Here is a 23,849-nt window from a genome sequence, read left to right as displayed (position 1 = left end):
CAGAGAAGTGTATATTGTTCTACAATCTCCTAAAATGCTGTTGGATTAAGTTCCAATTAATTTCTGGGTTACTGAAAGATAACACAAATCTACTTATACCTTGAGTAACCTTACCTGGGAGTGTAGTCTGTATATATTGGGTCTTATTTCCCTTAAGCGGTCTTCCTTTCTGTACTTGAACTTTTTGGTAAGAGGTTTTAGGTAGCTAACATATTATAATCATGAGAGTTTCAGTTGTGTTAAAATGCTTCCTAGTCTTCAGTTAGCATAGTTAATCAGTACTAGTTTAACTGTTAGATTTGGAATTAATCGCAAGAAAATAAGACTTAGATCTTGAGTTTTATTTTTAGTTTTGGGGGATATAATTGTGGCAGTGAACAGCTGGTTTGTACTCTCTTTCCACATTTTCTGTGCCCTTATGAGACTGGAGGGTAAAAGTCTCCTGTCTCCTTCAGTACCGTCAAAGCCTTTTATAAATGGTGGGACTGTAGTCTGTTAGGTTTTTTTTTTTTTTTTTTAAGGAATGGATGTGATATTTACTTTTGGATAAGTAAGAGAAATGACTTAGTATGAACAATTTTTATCTTTTAAGAATCAGTCGTTTGAGTGGATAAACTTTCTTTAGGTCCCTGTGGTTAAGAAAATCTGATAATTAGCTGTTTTTTAAAGTTGGATAACGATGGAAAGATAGTAGCTATTCTGTTTTAAAGTTAAAATTGCCTAATTAAGGTATAAACCGATTGTGTTCTGAGCATTTATTTTGTTTCATTTTGTTTTAGTGAGTACGGCTCCACAACAGAAACCTGTAAGTACTTATGCTGCCTGTGTTCCTTCACCTCATGTCAAAGGGACTTCATTATCGAACTCTCCAGATTAGAACATGAAATTGTTAGTTTCTTTCTGAAACAGTTTTCATTTAAGTGTTTGTTTGGAGGAGTTGCCTTACATCATTTTTGTTCCTTAAACTGCTGCTGGTAGTCTGGTATCTATAAATATAAACAAGGAGCTCTTGGTAGCGTAGTGCTTATGAATCAGACTGTGAACCTTAAGGTCAGCAGCTCGAAACTACCAGCTGATCCGCGGGAGAAAGATGAGGCTTTCTGCTCCCGTAAAGATTGACAGCCTCAGAAACCCCGTACAGGGTCGCTGTGAGTTGGAACCAACTCCACAGCACATAACCACCACCATAAATGTAAACGGTAAGCATGTTTGTAGTTACTGTGTAACCTCAAAAGTGTCAGGCATACTGTTCTCTTCAGCTGAAGCAGTTTCTGCCCACTTGGAATAGTTAATGTGCCCCTAAGGTCAGTGGTGTCTCTAGGGCATGGGGACCTCACCAGGTGACACTGTTAGAGGAGGTAGCACCAGAATGCCTGTCTATAAAATTTTGTTCAGTGTTTCAGCAGAAAATTATCTTTTTTGAAAATATCCATGTAGTTATTTATAGGAAGTGCCATGGTTCCACCCGATAAGCACCGGACTGTGAACCACAGTGTCTGTAGTTTGAACTCAGTGGGACAAAGATGATGCTTTCTCCTCCCTCGAAGTTTTAAAACCTCAAATACCCTATACAGGGTTGCTGTGAGTCAGAACTGACTTGATGGCATGTAACAACAATAACAGCAGCAGTTATTTATAACAATAAACAACAAAAACATTTTTCATACACCCAGCTTACATGTATCAGTATACCCAGGAGGCTGGAGCTCTGTGTGAACTTCCTGTTGAACCTTCCAGCGCACTCCCTCAGAGTACCCAGTTACAACCAGGCTTCATTATATGGTATCATCGGCACATGCTGGGTTTGTAGCAGCCCGTTTTTCAATAGTCACTGATTTTGTTACTTTTTTTGTGTTTTATTTTTAGCTACAATATTGTGGCTATTAGTATTTGTGAACCTATATCAGCAACTTGTTTGAGAATGAAGTAGTAATTAAAAGAGGAGAAAAGAGGCTTTGCTCAGTTACTACTAATGCTGCAGTTAATAATATAATGTAATGGGGAAATATTTTACAAAACAATTTTGTTATTAGTATTTGTTTAATCTAAGAACTACATTTAAGCAGCATACACCTATGTTACATGTTATTCAAAGACTAAAATTGATATTGAACCTTACAAAGTATGGTCTGGTTCAGAAGGAGGTTGTTTGGGGATGGGGGTCAACACCATGAACTGCTGCGTAGGCTAGTGACACCCACCCTAATGATACCCAAGATTGAACTTCATGTCCTCACACCCACCCTAACAATACCCAAGATCTTGAGCTTCGTGTCCTCACACCCACCCTAATGATACCCAAGATTGAGCTTCATGTCCTCACGTAATGTCTGCAGTTCTGCTGGCCAAGTCTGGTGAATTGTAAGGTGATAGTGTTTGAACTGTGATTGTTTTTGCGTTAAGTCTGACTAACTCTCAAGTGTTGATCTAACTCATCTCCCCTACCCCAAGTTGGTTGTTAAATATGAAAGAGTGTTATTTGTTTTACAGTACAGTCAAAACTGAGTCTGTGAAAGATTGAAGTCCACAGTCATGATTGGAGACAGGCTGAAACTGGCTTTTTCCTCCCCATTTCCTTTGCTTCATATGCATACTTCGTGTAGTTTCTGTGGTCCTGGCTGTTTACCAACAGCTCAATGTGTGAGACACAATCCGTGCTGTGTGGCAAGCAAGTAGGTAAGACAGTGAAGAGAAGAGAAAGGAAGGGATGTTGTTTAATATGGGCAGCACAAGGAAATCTTGTAAGAGGTTCTCACTTAACTACTAAGAGTATTTCAGCTTGCTGCATTCTTTTCTAGTTTAAATGCAAAAGACTTACCCTGGTAGTAGACCAGTTCTTGGTGTCAGAACTAACATCAGCAGCCCTACATCTGGGTGTGTGGTTTTACTGACCCTTACTTAGAAAGATGGATTTGTTGGTATTTCCAATGCAGCTGGCACTGTACTTTTGTGCTGAGCTTTAAAAAACGAAGCAAACTGACCTATTTTGTTTTTTGCTTTTTAACATGTTGCAGATAGGAAAAATATCTAAAAACAAAAAGAAAAAACTGAAAAAGAAGCAGAAGAGGCAGGCTGAGTTACTGGAAAAACGCCTGCAGGAAATAGAAGAATTAGAACGAGAAGCTGAAAGGAAAATAATAGAAGAAAACATCACTTCAGCTGTACCTTCCAATGAGCAAGATGACGATTACTGCCCGGAGGTGAAGCTAAAGACAGCTGGGTTAGAGGAGGCAGCCGAGGGAGAGACTGAGAATGACAATGGTCAGTTGAAACCAGGAGACAGGGCTGCACCATGTCCAGGGGCTTCGTTAAAAGGGACCCACTTTTGTGCTTCTTCCTCAGATACTGAGGAGTGCTTCTCCCCAACTCCTTATTGGGGAGCATGGGAAATATTGTGGTATTTCATTCATTATCAACTAATAGTTGTCTTTCCTTTATTTCTTAATTAACCTTTTATCTGGCAGTAATTTTGCATTCACAAACGTTTTCTGAGGATTGCAGAGGAGAGGGTGGGTAGAAATGGAATTACAGCTCTTTTTAGAAGTAGCATCTCCCCAAAGCTGACTTTTTCCTAATTAAGGGTTAATTCTTAAACAAAAGATTTCTTATAAAATCTAAAGGTTTTGCCCTGAAAACCAAGAGATGTTTGTGTAATATTTAAATTAAACATGCTCAGAATGTATCTTGTTGGAGGATATAAGTACCTGCTGCTACTTTTTCCAGGAGAGAAACACACACAAATTCTAATTCTTAACCCAACTTTTAAGGGGAAGCTGAGGACCAGGACGAGAAAGAAGATGCCGAGAAAGAAAACATTGAGAAAGATGAAGATGATGTTGAACAGGAGCTCACGAACATAGACCCTACATGGACAGAATCCCCCAAAACCAATGGCCACATTGAGAATGGCCCATTCTTACTGGAGCAGCAGTTGGATGATGAAGAGGATGATGAAGAAGAGTGCCCAAACCCTGAGGAATATAACCTTGATGAGCCAAATGCAGAGAGTGATTACACGTATAGCAGCTCCTATGAACAATTCAATGGTGAATTGCCAAATGGACGACACAAAATTCCTGAGTCTCAGCTCCCAGAGTTTTCCTCTGCATTGTTTTCTGGGCCCTTGGAACCTGTGGCCTGTGGCTCTGCACTCTCGGAGGGATCCCCACTTACTGAGCAAGAGGAAAGCAGCCCATCCCACGACAGAAGCAGGACGGTTTCCGCCTCCAGTACTGGGGATTTGCCAAAAAGTAAGTGTCAGAGCTCAGTGTCCCTGGGGTCATACTCTTCCTGGAGATGATACAGCCATGTCTGTGAATACCAACCATTTTCACGTTAATACTTGAGAACAAGTTGTTGTTGTTGTTGTGTGCCGTGGAGTCAGTTCCAACTCATAGCGACCCTGTACAGGGTTTCCGAGGCTGTAAATCTTTACAGGAGCAGAAAGCCTCATCTTTCTCCCGCGGATCAGCTGGTAGTTTCAAACTGTTGACTTTGCGGTTCGCAGCCCGATTTGTAACCACTATGCTACCAGAGCTCCTTGAGAACACGTAATGGTCTTTAAAATATATTCTGTGCCACTAGACTTTCTCTTGTCTTCTACGTATCAAATCCCATGTCTGAGCTTTTGAAGTCAGTGATGTCATGCATTTGCAAAAACCTTTTAGTGTCTAACACTTCAACCTTGTAGCTTTCTAGAACATATAATTCAATTTTATATTTGCATCGTCTTCCATCTGGTAGTATTATATTTAGTTTTTTTCTCTTCCTGGTCCTCAGCTTCTCCTTAAAAATTGGACTAAGAACTAGAATTTGTGTATGTCAAGGAAAAATGTGTCTGCTCTGGTTGGTGACATCTTTGTAGATACTGAGGAAGAATGAGACAGTGTAGTTGTTGTTAAGTGCCATTGAATCAGTTCGAACTCATAGCAAACCACTGTAGGATTTTGAGGAGCAGCTGATGGTTCGAGTGACCGATCTTTTGGTTTGCAGCTCAGTGCTGATCCTACAGTGCCACCACACCAGGAGTCCAAGGAGATATTGAGGTGCTTTATTTTGTTAATTTCTGATTATAGGACCCTACTAGCCCAGGATAAGGAGCTCTGGTAGCGTAGAGGTTACAAATCGGACTGTGAACTGCAAGGTCATCAGTTCGAAACTACCAGCTGTTCCATGGGAGAAAGATGAGGCTTTCTGCTCCCATAAAGATTTACAGCCTCGGAAACCCTGTATAGGGTCACTATGAGTCGGAACTGACTCCACGGCACATATCAACAACAACAACAACAACTAGCCCAGGATTGTATTTTTAAAAGAGGTGACAAAGATTTAAATGTAATGACAGATTGTTTAGATTGAGTTTTGTGACCTTATCTATCTGAGAGCCCTGACTTGTTTTGTACCCTTTGGGTAGTGAATGCCATATGGTGTTTCCCTGCCTCTGACAATGCTAAGTCATTTCAGTTGGTTTCCATTTTGACTCAGATTGGGAAAGCTCAGAAACCTCCTCTGCTCCCTCTATTGGCAGGAGAGATTAATGCATGGGAAGTAAATGGAATCAGGCCTTGCTGGTAAAGAGCCCAAGAAAGTCTGTAGTAGCTTTTTTTTCCAGCTGACAGGTGGTCTGCTCTGAATGAAGTTGCCCACTAGCCATAGCAAGTCATCCTAATGGTGTGTTTTTTTATGTGACTAGACAAGTTTATCTTCTGTTCACCTTTGCCCTGACTAGGGACAGTAGTATGTAGAGCTTACTTATAAGTATGCATGTTGGAGTTCATGTTGCATTATAAAAACGGAAAGTGAGAGGCAGGAAGACCTCAACTTAGGTCGGGCTGAAGCTCTAAGTCGTTTTCTAATAGGTCTGGTCTCTGGGTGGCATTGTGCTAATTCAATTCATTCCATGTAAAGTTACCCTATAGACTGGTAAGATGGCAGCCAGCAGGGAGCCAGAGAGAGGAAATCGCTATCGTCATTTATGTGCAAGACGCGTGCTAATCCTTCATCCTTACAGCATCCTTACAGGGAAGGCTTGGGTATCCTCTCTGTATGAAGGAAGTGCAGGCTCAAGAAAGTAGCAGGAAAAGAGATTGCATGCTAAAACCTGATCTGTTTATTCAACAAATACTGATTCCTGTGTTTCGGGAGTGTTCTTGGCACTGGAATACAGCATGAAAAAAGGCATACAAGGTTTCCGTGTCATACCCTGATTAAGAAAGTAATTGGGAATGTAGACAATAAATAAAGGAATGGTTCACACCTCATGTCAGTCAGGCAGCAATAATAAATGATGTGAAGAAACACTGATGAGAAAGGAGAAGGAGAAAGGATGAGTGGGTTCAGGGAGATCTTTTCTGAAGACCTACATAATAGGAGAGATGAGATGGAAGGGGACAAGTTCTAAACTGAGGAGAAAGCAAGTGCAAAGGCCCAGAGGCAGAACCAAGCTCACGGTTTTGAGAACCAGAAAAGTCAGCATGGGTGGGGCAGAATGAACAAGGGAAATAGAGAAAGGGCATGAAGGGAAATACACCATGTGGAGTTTGTAAAGCTTTAGTGAGAGTGGGAGAACTGGAGATCATGTTTCAGGGAGAAGAAGGAATGGTGTGGACTGCTATACAGAGGTGAAAAGGCAAGTATGGAATGCAGATTACAGCAGCCTGGGCAAAGATGGCCAACCACATGGGCTGTTGTTGAGAGAAAAGATAGCTTACCAGTAAAGCCAACAGGTCCTCTGGCCTTCAGTTGTGATGAGCCAAGATATGTGCCATGGCTCTAGTGACTACTGATCTAAGAGAAAACCTAACTCCTCTTCTCATCCTTTGACCTGTGTTCCTACTACTGTGGTATTCTCTGGTCTAACCACACAGAGCCTCTGAACATACTTGTTCCCTTCTGGGCAGAAGCAGAGAGCCATTATATAGGCTTTTTATTTTGGAGGGAAGACTCATGACATTATCACTGATTATCAGAGAGAGGGAGAGTTGTGGAGAGATGGAATCCGAGGAGGCATCCAATCCAAGAAGGACAAAGCTGAATTAGTCCAATCAGTGCAAGTGTGAGAATCCTGTGCTTGATTGGGCTCTCTTGACTGTGACATCAGGGAACTATTATACTAAGGAAATACAGGAAAACAAACAGATTTTCTCTTATCTCTTGTCATGTTCTTGTGCAATTAGACTACTGAAATAAATTACCTAGTATCATTTGGAATGCGGTTTGAGGAGTTCGGTTTTGAGCAAGTGACCTTTTATTTACGAACCTGAGCCAAGAAGACAACAGCATGTCACCAAAGCAATTTGATTTAGTTTCATAAATGAGAGGTATTAAATACAGAGAAACAGTATTTAAGAAGTGTTCATCCACCGACTCTATCTATTCCCCTTGGCTCTAGAAAGTCTGGACTCTGAGAATTTGAAATTCTGTTCTGCATTTCTCCCGTTAATTAGGAATCTACTATAGAATCTTCCATCAAAATGTTCAGTAAAGGTAACTGGATACCATCCAGTTCTTTGGACTCACGGCAAAGGAGGCAGTTGTTCGTAGAGGCCATTGACCACACATCCATTTCTGCCTCTCCTGTTTCTAACTCTTCTTCCTCTTTTGCTCTAGGAAACTAGAAACCAATTGTTTCACTTTAATTGGCCATTTGCAAGCTTTAAAACCACTGGTACTCCTAAAAGAATTAGGGGGCAGAACAGCAACACTAAACATGCTAATAGACGTTCTCTGAAACATCCAAACCATAGAACCAAATCCCATGAGTTGTTGGGTTGTATGCATAGCCTCAGTTAGCTACTTTTTTGTTGTTGTTGTTGTTGTTGTTGCAAATGTATATATTACAAAACTTTTGCTGATTTATTCAATTTTTAACAGGTGTACAAGTTACTGACAATTATGGTACTTGGCTGTGTAGCCCTACCCTTAATCTGTGCTTTTTTTCCATCACTGCTAACCTCCTCTACTTGCCTCTTTACCACTTCTGGTAATCACTAATAAACTCTGGCCTATACATTTGCCTGCTCTTGGCTTTTTATATAAAGGAGACCTGGTGATGCAGTGGTTAAGCACTTGACTGCTAACCAAAAGGATGGCAGTTTTGAACCCACCAGCCACTCTGCTGGAACAAGATGTGACAGTCTTTCATAAAGATTGTTGTTGTTAAGTGCACTCTAGTCAGTTCTGACTCATAGCGAGCCTGTCTAGGGTTTCTGAGGAGTGGCTGGTGAGTTTGAATTGCTGACCTTGTGATTGAAACTGACCCTGTGGTCCAGTGCATCAGTCTGCACTGTCATTCCATAGTATGTAATCCATAAAGATTACAGCCTTGTAACCCTCTAGGCTGCTAGGAATTGGAATTGGATTTGATGGCACTGGGTTTAATTTGGTTTTTTGGTTTATCTTTTTATGTTAAAGTAAGGTCCTAAAAGTTTTTCTTTTGTGATTGACTTACTTCATTCAGCATAATGTTTTCAAGTTCCAGCCTTACTGTGGCATGTATCAAGACTTTGCTTCTCCTGCTGACTGAGTATTCCATTGTATGTATGTACTACATTTTGCTTATCCATTCATCTGTTGATGGGCGTTTAGGCTGTTTCCACCCTTTGTCTGTTCTGAGTAGTGCTGTCCTGAACATTGGAGCACATCTGCTTTCAAGTCCTTTGGGTAGATACTTAGGAGTGGAATTGTTAGTCATTTAGTAGTTGCATCTTTAGTTATTGAAGATCCACCCACCTTTTTCCACAGTGGCTATACCATTTTCTATTTCTACCAGCAATGGTTAACGTTTCCAGTTTTGTTTTGAATTTTTGCCATCCCAGTGTGAGTGAAAGGATATTTCCTTGTGATTTTGATTCTCATCTCTGATGGCTAATGATGCTGAGCATCTATTCGTGTGTCAGGTCAGGTGACCCTTTGAATGTCCTCTTTGGTAAATTGTGTATTCAAAACCTTTGCCCATTTTATTTGTGAGTTATTTGTCTTTTTTTGTTGTCAAAGTTTATGTACATTGTGTTGTTGTTAAGTGCTGTTGACTCAATTCTGACTCGTAGCAACTAGGAACAGGGTTTCTAAAGCTGTAAATCTTTGCAGGAGCAGAAAGCCTCACCTTTTTCTCTTGGAGCGGCTGGTGGGCTTGAACCGCTTACCTTGTGGTTAGTCCAGTGCTTGTCTTCCAGAGCCACTGCACTCTCCTTATATATATTAGATCATATTTATATTATTAGATTTTTATCACATGTATTCATATCAAGTATCAGAAGATACTTTCCCATCAGTAGGTAGATAGGTCGGCTTTTGTTTTTCACTTTTCTGGTAGTCTTTTTATTTATTTTGCCTTTTTTTGTTGTTGTGCTTTTGTTATGTATGCTTTCTGGTAAGCCATTGTTTAAAGCTAGGCCTGGTGGTGTTGCCCCTGCCTATTCTAAGACTTTTATGGAGTCCTGGTATGGCATTGTAAGATAAGCACTGGACTACTAATCACAAGGTGGGCCATTAAAACCTACCATACACTCTTTGGAAACTCTGTAGAGGGTTGCTGTGGGTCGGAACTGACTTGACAGCACTTAGAAGCGTGAAATTTGCACATTTAGGCTCTTAATCTATTTGAATTCATTTATGTGAAGTTTTTCATTTTTATGAGGTCCTGTTTATTTATTTTGCCTTTCGCTGTTTGTGTTTTTGCTAAAAGCTAGGCTCAACAGTGTTGCCCTTGCATTTTCTTTATTTTTAAAAGACTTTTTATTGTGAACTGAGTGAAGGTTTACAGACATGATCATCTGTTTTACATTTAACACTTTGCTTCATCGCAATGACTGCAATCGTTCCATACAACAGCAGTTGTCCCACTTTCTCATTGTTGTCAATGTACAAATATCCTCTTTCAAATTGTTATCTATTTCTTTAGTCCTTGCATAGCTCCCTGTGTCTTCACCTATCTTCATCATTCTTCTGCCAACTTCCTGTAGTGCCCTCCGTGTCACCCAAGTTAACAGGTGTGGTGCTGTAGGATAAGCATTCGACCTCAGGTCAGTTTGAACCACAAGGTTAGCAGTTCAAACTCACCAGCCACTCCTCAGAAACCCTATAAAGGGTTGCTGTGAATTGGAGAAGGGAGAGGGGAATGGAATACCAAAGCAGACAAGAAAACAGGCAGGTTTGCGTAGGCTAAGGGGGACAGAAGTAAATAATGATGTATGCACAACCTTGGAACAACTGGGCTCTGGGATATAGGGATTGAGACATGGTTGGAATGGGCAAAAGGGGGAAAATAATGTTAAGATGCTTGGCTGTCTTTTGAAACTTGGTTTCCCTGGCATACCATTATAAAATAGACACTTGAGGGGGAGAGAAAGGAATAGCCAGAAATACCGCCATAGAAAGCTTGTAAGTCCTGGCGCAGCACTATAGGATAATAAGTGCAGGACAGCAAGGTCAGTTTCAACTGCAGAGCTGGCAGTTCAAACATACCAGCTGCTCTTCAAAAACCTTGTACAGGGTTGCTAAGTGTTGGAACCAACTCAACAGCACTTAACAACTCGTTTTCATGGAGAAAAATGCATCCAATCTTCTTGGTCCGAAGGGGTTGTGTCATGTCTTACACATGCCACGTCATCCTCTTCTCTAAGCAGACCTTAGCTCTGAACTGCTTGTGGGGTTGTTGTTGTTGGTAAGTGCCGTTGAGTCGATTCCAACCCATAGCGACCCTGTATAGGGTTTCCAAGGAGCAGCTGGTGAGCTTGAACCACTGACTTTGCAGTTCAAATGACTTTGCATTCTGACACATTAGCCCACGGTGCCACACCAGGACTATGAGGTAGAGCTCACCATTTGGTGTCTCCCCAGCCCCCTACCCCCACCGCCTTTCTCTCTGGCTGCTCTCTGACAGTGGGACTTTGGCTAGGCACTCACTGACCAGGTAGCACCCGCAGACTCCAGCTGATGAAAAGACAGGGAGCCCCTACCTTTTCCTTTTTTTGAGACCTGAACATCAAAGAGTTTAAATGATTTGCCAGTCTTACAGATTTTCAGTGTTGAACCTTAGATTTGGATTTGAGCCCAGGTTCACAGACCTCAGATTCCTTTTTCTTTTTTGCCTGATGAAGTGACACCAGGGATTCATCTAGCCATTTCTTGTGTTGTCCCTCCACCCATGGGGTCAGCATTTTACATTGTCCTGGAGCTCTGGTCTCTGTCCATTATCATTGTACATATCCTGCCTTCTGAGCTGCATCTTTTTGCCAGTTTCTTTCTCATCTCTCTGTGTCCGCATGCATCTGCTTCTCCTCAGCTCATGCCTGGTAAGTTTGGTGAGGCCCTTGGTTGGACCCCTGTCCTCATAAGAAGGGAAGTTGGCATAGGACGGGTAGCAAGAAGGAAACATCTAAGCTGATCCACTGAGGAATAGGTCATGAGGATTGAAACATTGAACTGAATGCTGCCCACCTCCCCAAGAGCCATCCTGTGTAGTTCTGTGGTTGCTTCAGGTCCTGGGGTTTTGTCTGCTGACCATAAGCTTACCCTAGCCTTTCTGCCTGTATGTGTCCTCAAGGTCCCAGAGCCACCTTTCTCATGATGGTGACTCCTCACTGCTAGCATACCCAAAAAGGAGATTTAATTTATTTTAGCAGTGCCATTGGACTCTCAGAGGTGAGTTTTTAATGCTCCTCATTGAGCTAGCTTTTCTATTTAGTCTGTCAACACCATTTCAGAATTACCTTCCAAAAGTCATGGCTACTTTTCATCCTTCCCAGAAAGCTGAGTTTGTAGGTTATTTTGTGGTTTGAAGGTGAAGATGCTGACTCACTTCAGGACTTTCTGTTTGGGACTCACCAGGTTATTTTTCCTAGCCATTTGTCTCCTGATTAACTGTACCTGATACAGACACAATCTGGACTTGTCTGGGAATTCTTCTGGCTCTAGAAACCCTAGAAACCCTGAGATTCCCCAGGGGCCAGCCTGTTATCAGAGTGGCTGGAGATTTGACAGGTTGATGAAGGAACTCGGAGGTGTGCTCTCACCCAGGCCATCTCAGACATCTTTGCCAGCATCTTCCTCATCCAAAGATGACTGAAATAGCTTATTACTTTTCATCTCTCTTTGTTAATAAGTCACCATTTAACCCTGAGATTTCTGTGTTTGGCTCAAATAAAGGGAGAGGGCCCAGTAGTCACATGGTATCCAGTGAATTGTTTGTCGCTTTGGAAGTGATTGGCTCCCAGAGGCAGCATTCTCTCCACTGTGTGCTCCCCGTGATAAAGTAGCAACTACCAGTGAGCTAGACTCATGGAGTATCTAGAAAGATGCAGACAAGGAAACTGCAAGACTGGCTTGTTTTAGGGCTGGTCTGGACATTGGAAAAGCAATAAAAGGCAACGCTGTATCCATGGAGTCCTTGGGCAGCCCAGTTTGCTCAGTTTTATAGAATAATTTCAAGAATGGAGACCAAGAATTTTTTTCTTCTTCTTTAAGGTATGCACTTTTATGAAATAGTCAAAGTCAGCGTACAGTGAAGCCCTGACTTTCTCCACATCCCAACCAACCAAGGGAGACCAGAAGCCTCCCTAGTTCTAAAGTTGGGGCGCAGAAAAGGAGGGGCACTATAATGGCTGACCATTCAAAACGAAAGGAAATACAAAGAACAAATATTAAGGCGGAAGATTGATCTAAAAATTTTGGATTACATAGTTTACACAAAAGCAATGCTGTGGATCCCTCCCACCATGTAGATCTGGAGCGGGGTTGAGGGAGGACTGGGCCCTTTCTCCTTAGGGGAAAGCATGGTGGCTTTGGAGAAGGCAGTAACTTCCTGTCACATGGCATCGCACGTTATTTGGAATGACTATTTAAAAAAAAAAAAAAAACAATGTACAATTGAGACCAAGAATTTTAAATGCTGTTGGGTTCAACTTACAGGATTCCAGGCGTACATCACCCCATCACCTTCCTGCTCTATAAAAGCAGCCAGCTGTACCTAACATTGTTCACACATGCAAACTGCCTGTCCCCATCACTAACTCTCCGCCTGTTTGCTCATGCCAGCAAAAACTCGGGCAGCTGACTTGTTGGTGAATCCCTTGGATCCACGGAATGCAGATAAAATTAGAGTTAAAATTGCCGACCTGGGAAATGCTTGTTGGGTGGTAAGTAGAGTTTTCTTTCCAAAACATTTTATTCTTGATTATAGGTTAGCACACTTGTTTTTTTTTTTCCCCTTCTTAATGTGTGTGTCCCTCTGTGTTAATGCTGTCTCTTCTCTTCCAGCATAAACACTTCACAGAAGACATCCAGACGCGTCAGTATAGATCCATAGAGGTTTTAATAGGAGCAGGCTACAGTACCCCTGCTGACATCTGGAGCACGGCTTGTATGGTAAGAACAGCTCTGCCGTTCCTTCCGTGTGAGTGGGCGCAGTCTCCTGGTGCGTGTGGTCATAGTTCCTAACTGTGAGGGTTGTCGCTGTGGGATTGTGGAGGGGCCTTCAGAGTTGGAAGAACGCTTTTCAGTCCTGTCAGGACTTTGTTGTTTGTTTTGGGCCTTGTGCAAGACTTTCTCTTCTTAAGTCCTTACATACCCCACAGTCCCAAGAATCTGTGGTAGCAAAAAGACTTGAAGTAATTTCTTTTGGTTTCTGAAAGCACACAGTCTATGCAGAGCTTTACCCTTAACAACCACTGCCGAGTAGTCCTGGGGTGGTGCTGTAGCATCAGCACTGCTGACCACAAGGCCAGAGGTTCGAACCCACCAGCAGCTCCTCAGAAACCCTCAACAAGGTTGCTGAGTTGGAACCGACTCAATGGCACTTTAAACAACAATACCACAACCACTGCCGAGGAAGACGAGAGTGGTTTCTAGGGGAAAATGGTCTGAGTCTACCTCCTCACTGAAGAACAAGACTTTCCCTTACCTGCCCATCAAAACCTGCTCTGGCTGTATAGTTCGAGCTGATGTAGGCACTTGTGAGGGGAGGCAGCACCAGAGTATCTGAGCTTATTGTCGTAGACAACATGGTGACTTCTCGTCAGGTCGTCGGTGATGCCTCTTTCCACCCACGTCTCATGTCAGGTCTGTGCCTCACAGTGTTATTTATGTCTAAACGCCCCACCTCGTGCCAACACTTGTACTCACACCCTGTGAAGTGAGGAGTATGCAAGGTCTCTCATTCTTAGCTCATCTCAGGTTCCTTCGCTGGCCCAGTTTCCTGGCCAACCTAGCACCTTCTTCTTAGGGGACTGCTCTGAAGCTCCCCTGCCCCCCATGGTAAAGATGGTGTGTGTGTTGAGAGAGAGAGGGAGAAATCTAAATTCAGCTGTATTCTTTAAATACAAGGGCATGTATGTAAGAATTGGCACTTTTCACTAGAGAAAGCACTGCAGAATAAATATGGTAATTTACGCTCTCTGGAGTCTTGATGTGGCGTTATAGAATAAGCTCTGGATTGCTGACTGAAAGGTCAGTTGCTCCTCATAACGGACTTGACAGCATGTAACAACAACATTCAAAGACAACTTTAGCATGTCTTTTAAATTTACTGCCATTTGTCTTCTAAAGTAAGAAACCCTGGTGGCACATTTGTGAGTCCCTCACTTGCTAGCTGAAAAGTTGGTGTTTTTGAACCTACCAAGCACTCCACAAGAGAACACTAGTCTGCCTCTGTAGGGATTACCACTTGGTAAGCCCCCGGGGCAGTTCTTCTCTGTCCTGTGTATAGTGTTGCTGTGAGTCAGCATTGACCTGATGGCAGTGGGTTTGATTTGGAATACTAGAGGAAAAAGCATTGTGCTTGATGATAAGAAAAAGTAGATGCTTAGCTCTGGTAGCGTAGTGGTTACGAATCGGGCTGCGAACCTTAAGGTCAGCGGTTCGAAACTACCAGCCGCTCTGTGGGAGAAAGATGAGGCTTTCTACTCCCGTAAGGATTTACACCCTCGGAAACCCTGTACAGGGTCGCTATGGGTCGGAACCGACTCGACGGCACTTAACAACAACAACAACAGTGTCTTCCAAGTCAGCATAGTAACAAGTAGGCCAAGCCTGTTATTCCCATGTTCTGACCGATCATAACAGATCAGAATGATAGATACTTGATTGCAGTTTTCCAGTGAGTATCAAAAATCAAATCCCTTACTTGGTTTGGAATGAAGTGAAGCGCACCAGTGGATATGCGATGGTCACTTTGAATTTAGCGACTACTGATGAAGGAGTTCTTTGCCTCACTCTGTGTGGCCCAAGCAGGTAGGATGAGGAGGTGGACGGCTGGGAGCCGTGGGAGGCTGAGACCAGGATAGGAAAAGGGAGCTTCGGGGGAGAGCTTGTTACCCTCTCAGGATGCAGGGAGTAAGACCTAGCTCGCCCCTAGCAAGACAAAGGGGTAAACTGGGGCTGCCCTGCATTAGACTCTAAGAACGCTTTCAACTCTAAAGCCCTGTGCTTCTAATTTTAGGTATTAAATGTTGGTGATGTAACCAGAAAAATAGGACAAGATCTCAGATGCAGTGAAGAACGATGTCGCTCTCACTGCAGTGTTATGGCAGAATTCCTGCCTGGCCTCCTGTTAGATAACCAGTTGTTGCTCTCTGTCTCCCCAATTTCTTGAAATGCTGCTGCTATCAGCAGTGGCGTCAGTGTCAATGACAGGCTTCCAAAGAAAAGCATTCACTGTCTCTTTTCAGCCTGCCGCCCTTCCTGAGAGTCTAACATTCATGCCTTCGGTGCTTCTAGGGAGCATCTACAAGGTGCTGTATAGTCAGCTCTGATGAGGGTGATGATTCAGAATTGGGATGAATCTTCATCTCTACCCTGCAAAGCCACAGCCCAGAGTAACCTTTTGTCGGCCTGGAAAACTTGGTGGAAATGAGGCAGTGGGTCAAAGTTTAAAAATATTGCAGATTTAATTCTGTCTCATAATGTGCGGCTTAATAAAATACAGGTGGTAAGTGCAGAGTCTTTTGAGTTTTATAAAAACCTTCAGTTACACAGAGACTCAGATGGCAGTGAGCACCAACGTGGTGGCTGGAGGAATCTGGCTACAGGAGGCGAGGAGAACTTTAGGGTCTGCAGCTGAAGAAGGAAACCAGCATTGGGCAGAGTGGTTGGGACATACATGTCAGTTGTTGAGTTGATTTTCTTGCTCTTGAGCTCTGGGGCAGAACCTGAGAATTCTCTGTGGGCTAAGACTTTGGCTCTTCTGCATGTGTGTGTCACCGACCCTGGAAAGGAGGGAGCGTCGTGGAACTCCATGGTCATTGCCATGGAGCAACAGCCAGTGTGTGTGATCTCATCAGGCTCCTCAGCACTGCTGATGCCACAGAACCAACCAGAGGGTTGTAGGAAGGTGTTTGAGGAAAGAAGCTACTGCTCTCCCAAGAACCCGAGTACAGAACAAGCCTCTGAGTCAATGAGGCTTAAGTGCAGAGGGAAAAGAGCACATTGCTCAGAACTGTTGTTTTCAGTTGTTGAAAATAAGTGATGCTGAAGGTGTGCTGGCAGTACTAGACTGCACTGCATGGTCTCTCATGTCTGTATAGATGCCACCATAAAGCATGTGATGTGGTACCACGGCAGGTATTTTTACTGTCATGTTTGTTAAGCTCTAGTCACTCTCCAGAAAAACAGCACTAACATATGGAGCTTCTTTCTTTAAAAGAAAAAAAAAAAAAAATCATTTCATTGATAGATTTCTTTGAGTCAGGTGTTTGATTGGACATATGTGCTGTTTCGCTCTCTGGACGGGAGGTCTTGGCTGGCCTTCCTCTTGGGAGTGCTCTTTTCCAGCCCTCAGAGCTGTGTGGGTGTGGCAGCTGCTGGTGAGCTTGATGTTCTCTGGATGTTTGTCTTCTCCATGCAGCTAAGTCGTGGGCTCAGCCCCCTGGGATGTGTCCTCTGGCCACCTGACTACCTGACCTCCCTGAGTCATGTCCCCACAGCAGTCGGGAAGCTCATAGTCTGTGGCACCTTGGGCTTTCATCACAGGCCATCCAAGTAGCTTCTCAAGTCTTTTCTTTCATAGGGTCTTCAGATTTTACCTTGGGCTTATAAAGTATTGAACTGATTGCTTCCCAGGCTAGAAAGACTCTTCAGGCCACTGGATATGTGAGCCAGTTATTCCCGTGGGTTTTGGATCAAACATGAGGTTCCCTTAACCTGTTTTGATGGAAGTGGCCCAGCTGTCTCCTAGTTACTGGTTGGAGACGGGGACTGAAGTGAGGACATGTCGGGGGCTGCTGCTCCCTTGTTGCCTGGCAGCCTCTGAGTGGCTCATTGCTAATGCTTCCCATGCGGGCGGGGTTCAAGGCAGGCAGCCTGAGCTTACTGTTCATTTCAGGGGCTGCTGGCAACCTTCTTGCCACTCTGCTTCCCTCCTTCAACCATTTAAATCGAAGCGAACAAGTGAAGAGAAGCGGTCCAGTGGTGCCCACTCAGTCAGGACTTACAGTCCCAGGAGTGGTGGCCCTCTGGCTCAGGCAGAGCCGTGTTTTTACGTTCTCTGCACTCTGGTCATTGAAACTGAGAGAAGAAGGTTGGCAGAGGGCAGGAGTGGGCAGGGGTCCCTGGAGAGGAAAGGAAGGAAGGGGTGTTGGAAAGGCAGGAATGAAGCAGGCTAGCCCCTGCACACCCTTCACAGCAGGGAGCTCTGACTCAGAGTCAAGCACCATAGGCAAGCCGGAAGTGGGATTTAGTGTGTGTGTGTGTGTGTGGTATTTGGTCAGCAGAACAAAAGCACTTGCTGAATTTGTAGATTGCTACCAAATTTCACACACGGTCCTAAGATTTAGCCCTGAGATTTGTGGGAGAGCATGAAAGTAGACTTCCCTGGCAGAAATGGAAGCAAGTGGCCTCCTCATCTCTGGGCTGAGGGATAGACCCAGTGTGAGCTTGCTCTCCTTGGCTGACTGTCCTCAGGAGGTCTGCAATGGCAACGTGGGTAAGTTATGAGAGGAGCCCAGATTACTAATGTCTGGTTGGCCTGGTGGTTGAGGGCATGTTCCAGAGACAGGACTGGGCTGGAGCCTCAGTAGGAAACCTAGCTTCACCTTGTCCAGTGCGTGTAAGGAGCTTATGCTGTCTCTGGAAGTTCAGTTCTGCTTCTTGCACAAATAAGAGGAAGAAGCCCATCTATACCCCATTACAGATGCAGTGTGAAAAAGTATTCATAAGGTGCCTCTTACCTAAGGAGCTCTGGTAGCATAGTGGTTACGAATCGGGCTGCGAACCTTAAGGTCAGCAGTTCGAAACTACCAGCTGCTCCGCAGGAGAAAGATGAGGCTTTCTGCTCCCATAAAGATTTACAGCCTCGGAAACCCTGTACAGGGTTGCTGTGAGTCAGAACCGACTCCACGGCACATAACAACAACAAGGTATCTCTCAACTTTATGGAAGAAAGAAAACACACTGGTGTTAAGCCCTTTAGGAGTCTGTGGGTTTGACTCAGCTCCTAAAATGTAGGTCTCTCCCACGAAGAGAAGTAGTTGCTGACCCTGGGCAGTATCTGTGAGGTGCTTAGCTTGTTGTCTGTTGTGTCCTAGGCATTTGAGCTGGCAACGGGTGATTATTTGTTTGAACCGCATTCTGGGGAAGACTATTCCAGAGATGAAGGTGAGTACTGCTGCCTCCAAGTGCCTCAGTGTGGTCTTGCTCTGAGCCCTCAGCTTCTGGAGAGAATACATGGTCCAAAGTAGAGCCATTGGTTTCTAAACACAAAATTCAGACATCTTCCGTTTGCATCTGGAACCCCTCGTCCCAGTGAGCAGGCAGAGCTGGCTGTTCTGAGACCTCACAGGCCTGAGCAGTCTGCCCTCCACGCCTCCTGCAGGTCAGGGTGGGCAGCCATCTGCATAGACAGTGTGAGCCCCGAAGCCTTCCACTCAGTCCTCTGTTCTGTTTGGGAGTTGAGCGGAAAAGCTGTGAATTCTGGCAAGAGTTCCATCTGTAAACCCGATCATCTCCATGCTTATTTGCTTGTGGTGCTGAGGTGCCTGGGGCAAGCTGTTGCCTTCCTGCTGGCAGAGCTCCAGACAGTGCCTGAGGCCAGCTGGCCCCGTAGCCTCTGCATGGGTGTGCTGCAGACATTGTTGATTTGACTCTATTTCTGAGTTTTTACTAATTTCAATTTTTTTTCCCTCTTCTTTTATCCCATCCTTCCCCTTGCCCCTCCCATTCCCGTATCCTTTTTTCTCTCCTCCATAGACCACATAGCCCACATCATAGAGCTGCTAGGCAATATCCCAAGGCACTTTGCTCTGTCTGGAAAATATTCTCGGGAGTTCTTCAATCGCAGAGGTAGTGCCTCTTCTTTTTGAAAAACGCCATGATGCAGACAGAAACGTAATAGCAGCTGCCAATTGTAACACTAATTGTGACAAAAGCATTTCTCCTTAATTCATAAAGGCAACCTCAGTAAGATTCCTGTGCTGATTTCAAAGTGGACAGGGAGACGCCACCTGGCCCCATCCTTGCAGATGCCCTCCGGCTCTGACCCTCGTCGGTGGCCGGGGGAGCAGGCCTGCTCTGTTTCTGTCTGCGCGGGCGATAGACGTGTCTGCATGCAGTGTACTGATTAAACTGTCATGTGTTTCTGTTTTGCTGGCAATGTTTTCCAATGCAGATCACATAGCATTGATCATTGAACTGCTGGGGAAAATCCCTCGAAAATACGCTATGTTGGGAAAATATTCCAAGGAGTTTTTCACCAGAAAAGGTAACGGTATTTATACAACACTAATTTTCAGCATAATCTTCTCCCAAAAGGAGAACTTGTGCATTCATGTTTGGGCCGTGGAGAAAGCTCTGGACTCTTACAGCCAGGGGATTCTGCTGAAGAAGGCACTCAAGAAATAAACCCGAACCATCTGATATCTGTGGAATAAGATTTTTGTAAGAGAACAACTTCCCCCAAATCCTCCTCCATGACCTCTCTCCTGTTGTACCTCAAGCCCCAATATGTGTGTTTAAGTATTTGTAAAAGGTGTTTACAAGTTTGAAAAACCAGACTTACCTTTCATTTTCCACGTGGTTCATGGGTGACCCAAACAGTGTCTCTGTAGCTCTGCCAGCGAGGCCAGGAGACTGCCCTGCTCAGCTGTGTGTGTCTGGGCTGTTTGTGAATAGAAGAGGGGCTGGCTTACTGCTGAAGGTGTTCTTCTCAATCAAACCTGACTTCCCATTGACCTAACCTTGAACTTCTGTTTTATTGCCCTGTGTAATCCCAGTTTGTGATCGGTGAGAAAAAAGAAAAGGGAATTTTGACTTGTGTTTCAAAATTACATTCCCCAGTGTCATCTTTTCTGATGAGTTTAGTTGTTCTTAATTTATGTTTTCCCAGTTTCTATTTTTGAGTTGCAATAGCCCTTCATAAAGAATTTTGGAAAGTAATTGACAACAGCAACTTGAAAGCTTTAATAGAAACCACAGGGAGCAGTGAGTTTATGTTAATGAGGGAAGAACAAAGAACTAGGAAAGCTGATGTGAATGGGACATGGAGTTTCTAGAAATTTCTGGAAGTCCCAGATAATTTCCCATCTTCCCCCATGTTACCTAAATTTGGAGAATCAATTTGACTTTATTTTCCTAGGAGAAGGAATTATGGTCTTGTAATAGTCCTTTATTATACACTTTACTCATGTTCTGTTAACCATCTCTTGCTCTATCCTTAAATTATGTTTTCCTGCTAAATGTGTGAGCTAAGAGCTGAATGCACCACAGTTGCACGTGATGGTGGTTTCCTGGGGGGCTACCCAGGGAAAGAGACTTAGAAATGATGTAGCTTGTAAAGCTGATCAGAAGTTGCAAGGGAAAACAGTGTTTGCCAGACAGCCAGCATTCATTTTTGGTTCTGAGGATCTAGCCCCTGAGTTTAGGTCACATGAGCAAGCTACAGTGATAGAGTGGAGTTATCAGCTGTGAGGCTGTGGACGTGTCACGTGTCTCCAAACTCTAGTCACGTCGCCTGTCAACCAGGTAACTGCAGCATTGGTATTTTAAGAAGATATAAGACGATGCTGTCACAATTGTTATTAATTGCTAAAGCCTGAATTACAAACAGGAAAACACTGTAAACCTTTCAACCTTCTAAACAGAAGTATGGAGCTGTGGTGTGGTACTTGACTGTTAACCGAAAGGTCAGTAGTTTAAGCCTACTAGCCACTCCTTAGAAACCCTGTACCAGGGTCATTATGAGTCAAAACCAACTTGGTGGCACTTAACAACAACAACCAACAGTTTTACTGAGAAAATAGCCTTAAGGATCTCTAGGAAATGTCCAGAAAGGGTTATTTGGAAAAACTGGATTATGCTAGGGAAATTGTGTTTATTTTCATCGAGGCAGACTTCTACTTCCAGATTTCCTAATGTTTTCAGAGTCTGTGGAAGGTGGCCTTGCCCCAGCAGGATCTGGCTGGTACATAACTTCGAAGTTAGCTCCCAGCCACAGCCCTTCCCATCACCTGGGCTGTCTGCCTAGTTTGTCATAGATACCGAGACAACCTTGAGCTGATGATGCCCCTGAGGAGAATTGGGCCGGCATGAAAGGGCACTGGGCCACAGCACTATCTCATTCTAGCCAGGTAGAGTTTCCTGAAGGCAGGTGGATAGGTTTCAGCACCAGACTCCAAGGCATGTTTTCCTACCACAGAGATTTGGCATTTCACTTGAAAACAGTGATGTTCTCAAGCTAACAAAGGCACCTGGGAATGACACCTTTATTGTGACACTTCTTACCTTTCCTCAGAAATGCTGACAGGGAGCTCTTCATTTCTCTCTGCCCATTGTTGGCGTGGGGCAATGGCAGGTGGACATGCACACAGAGGGTAAGAAGAGGGGAATCTCCCAGAAGCAGGTGGCCAGATTTGCACCTGCCTGTTGGACTGGATGCTGGGAGCTAGCAGGGACAGTAGCTGTGAAGACTTGCCCTATACTGGCAGTGGGGACAGCACCATCTACAGGCTCCTGCAGCATGGCATAGCGGGTTGTCAGTGGTGGGCTTCATGACTGGCTGGCAGTCTTTCGCGTGGTCTACCCCAGCACCTCTTGTCTGCCCCTACACTGGTCTTGCTCACATCCGCTGCCCAGGCATGGCCATTGCGGTATGCCTCGGTACTAGTGTCCACAGACCCTACTGAAGAGTTTAAAAAGCCTTGTTGTCATTGCTGGTGACAGACTGGCCCTGGGAGCCAGAGCGCTCTGGGCCTTTCCGTAGATTTCAGTGAGCCTCTCTGATAAGGGCAGGAGTCCCCTGCAGTGGTTCGGACTAGGGACTTCTCTTCCTTCCTGAGTGTTGCTTCCTTACAGTGGCTGAGAGGTCAAAGGTTGTACAGGGTTTTTGCACAGTCACAGAAGTAAAATTTGAGGAATGAGGGCCTGCCAGGAAGAGAATTTCATCCTGTTCCTCGGGATGAGTGGAAGGATTTTTTACATAAAGGATGTATTTTGGGATGTCTCCGTCTTAAATGTAACCATTGGAAATTTTTTCTCAATACTTCAGTGCTGAAGTCCTGTTAGAAACCTGAGCACTCCAGGGAGTAACAAGCTTTCCTGACCCTGGAGGGACCACTGCTCTCATCAAACAAGATGGGGCGGGTCTCTGTTAAAACTGAAAATCCAATCAGCTAATTGACGTCTGATCTTCCTGGGTGTAATTCAGTGTCTAGTCATCATTACTAGTTTGAACCACTTCTTGGACAGGAGTTAAACAATTGAGCTGAAATGTTTGGCAGGGAATGTAATTACTACTGCTCCCACCCTATCCGGGTTAATTTGCTGGCTATTCCTTCGGGTATGGACATTAGCTATTGAAAGATCTTTAAGAAAGATGTGATGGCCCCATACAAGTCAGCACCTCATGGGCTTTGTCCCATCCTGAACCCAAGAAGCAGGCATCCCTTCAGCAATGCCCAGTCTTTAAGTGACACTAGTACATTGGGGACATCATTATCAGGCTGCTAGAGGCTGTTTCTGACATATCAACAGCTAGCTAGCATTTTAGTAAAAATTTCAGAATGGAGGCATCAAAGGGGACACTCGGCTAAACTATTGTGTGCTGATTCACTGTTGAGCACTGGGATTCTGTGTCGAACTAAAGGCCTCCTTAAACGCAGTGGAAAATGTCGAAGTGTGAAAGTACTGTGTGGGCAGAGGTCTGTGTCGGCAGCTCATGGTGCCACTTGACCTCGTGTCTGGGACTGGCGACCAGATCCCATGAGTTAAAGTCATGTGGGGAGGAGGGTGTGCAGGAGAGGGGAAGGCAGAGCTAAGTTCGTAGTATCTAATATTGAAAATGACATTTGGTACACTGGTTTTAATTTATGTTCAGAATTAACCTAAACATTAACAGACTGTCCCTTATTTCTTTGGAAAGCAAAGCTCTTTTGTGGGCTTTTGACCCTTAAAGGTTGGAAATAGTCACTGCCCCGCCTTAATTGTGTGGGCTTCAAGTTTTAAAAGCATCGCAAATCACTGCATTTTGCCAGAGGTCAGATGGGTAAATGCCACTCATGGGGAGTGGACTGTGTATGCGCTGCAGGGAATTCTTTGAGGGCTTCTGACAAGGAAGATAAGAAGTATACTCACAGAGACGGTCACTGGTACACACACAGGGACGGTCACTGGTACACTCACAGAGACGGTCACTGGTACACACACAGGGATGGTCACTGGTACACGCACAGGGACGGTCACTGGTACACTCACAGGCTCGGTCACTGGTACACTCACAGGGACGGTCACTGGTACACACACAGGGGTATAGAGTCTGGTTACTGTCCAAGCGCCCTCCAAACAGGATGACGCCAATGGGGCTGTGATCAGACAGTGCTGCCCATCCTGGACATCCTTCCTGACCTCTTTTTTTTTTTTTTTTTTTT

The 23,849-nt window shown here is 44.3% G+C and overlaps 1 protein-coding gene across 2 annotated transcripts in view; it reads left to right on the top strand.

The window, feature by feature from the left end:
* SRPK2 (SRSF protein kinase 2) overlaps positions 1 to 23,849 on the top strand; it is a 304,605-nt gene that overhangs the window by 266,419 nt on the left and 14,337 nt on the right. For both annotated transcript variants that reach the window (XM_006834377.1, XM_006834378.1), the window contains 7 exons: positions 780 to 805; positions 3,015 to 3,261; positions 3,768 to 4,250; positions 13,036 to 13,136; positions 13,258 to 13,365; positions 18,519 to 18,588; positions 19,180 to 19,272. In XM_006834377.1, coding sequence (XP_006834440.1) covers positions 780 to 805; positions 3,015 to 3,261; positions 3,768 to 4,250; positions 13,036 to 13,136; positions 13,258 to 13,365; positions 18,519 to 18,588; positions 19,180 to 19,272 — 1,128 coding nt within the window. The remainder of the gene's footprint in view (positions 1 to 779; positions 806 to 3,014; positions 3,262 to 3,767; positions 4,251 to 13,035; positions 13,137 to 13,257; positions 13,366 to 18,518; positions 18,589 to 19,179; positions 19,273 to 23,849) is intronic.

Source organism: Chrysochloris asiatica, unplaced genomic scaffold (genome assembly GCF_000296735.1).
Source record: "Chrysochloris asiatica unplaced genomic scaffold, ChrAsi1.0 scaffold00010, whole genome shotgun sequence".
Lineage (NCBI taxonomy): Eukaryota > Metazoa > Chordata > Mammalia > Afrosoricida > Chrysochloridae > Chrysochloris > Chrysochloris asiatica.
The sequence above is the reverse complement of the archived record's forward strand: the minus strand, read 5'-3'. Positions and strand labels throughout refer to the sequence as shown.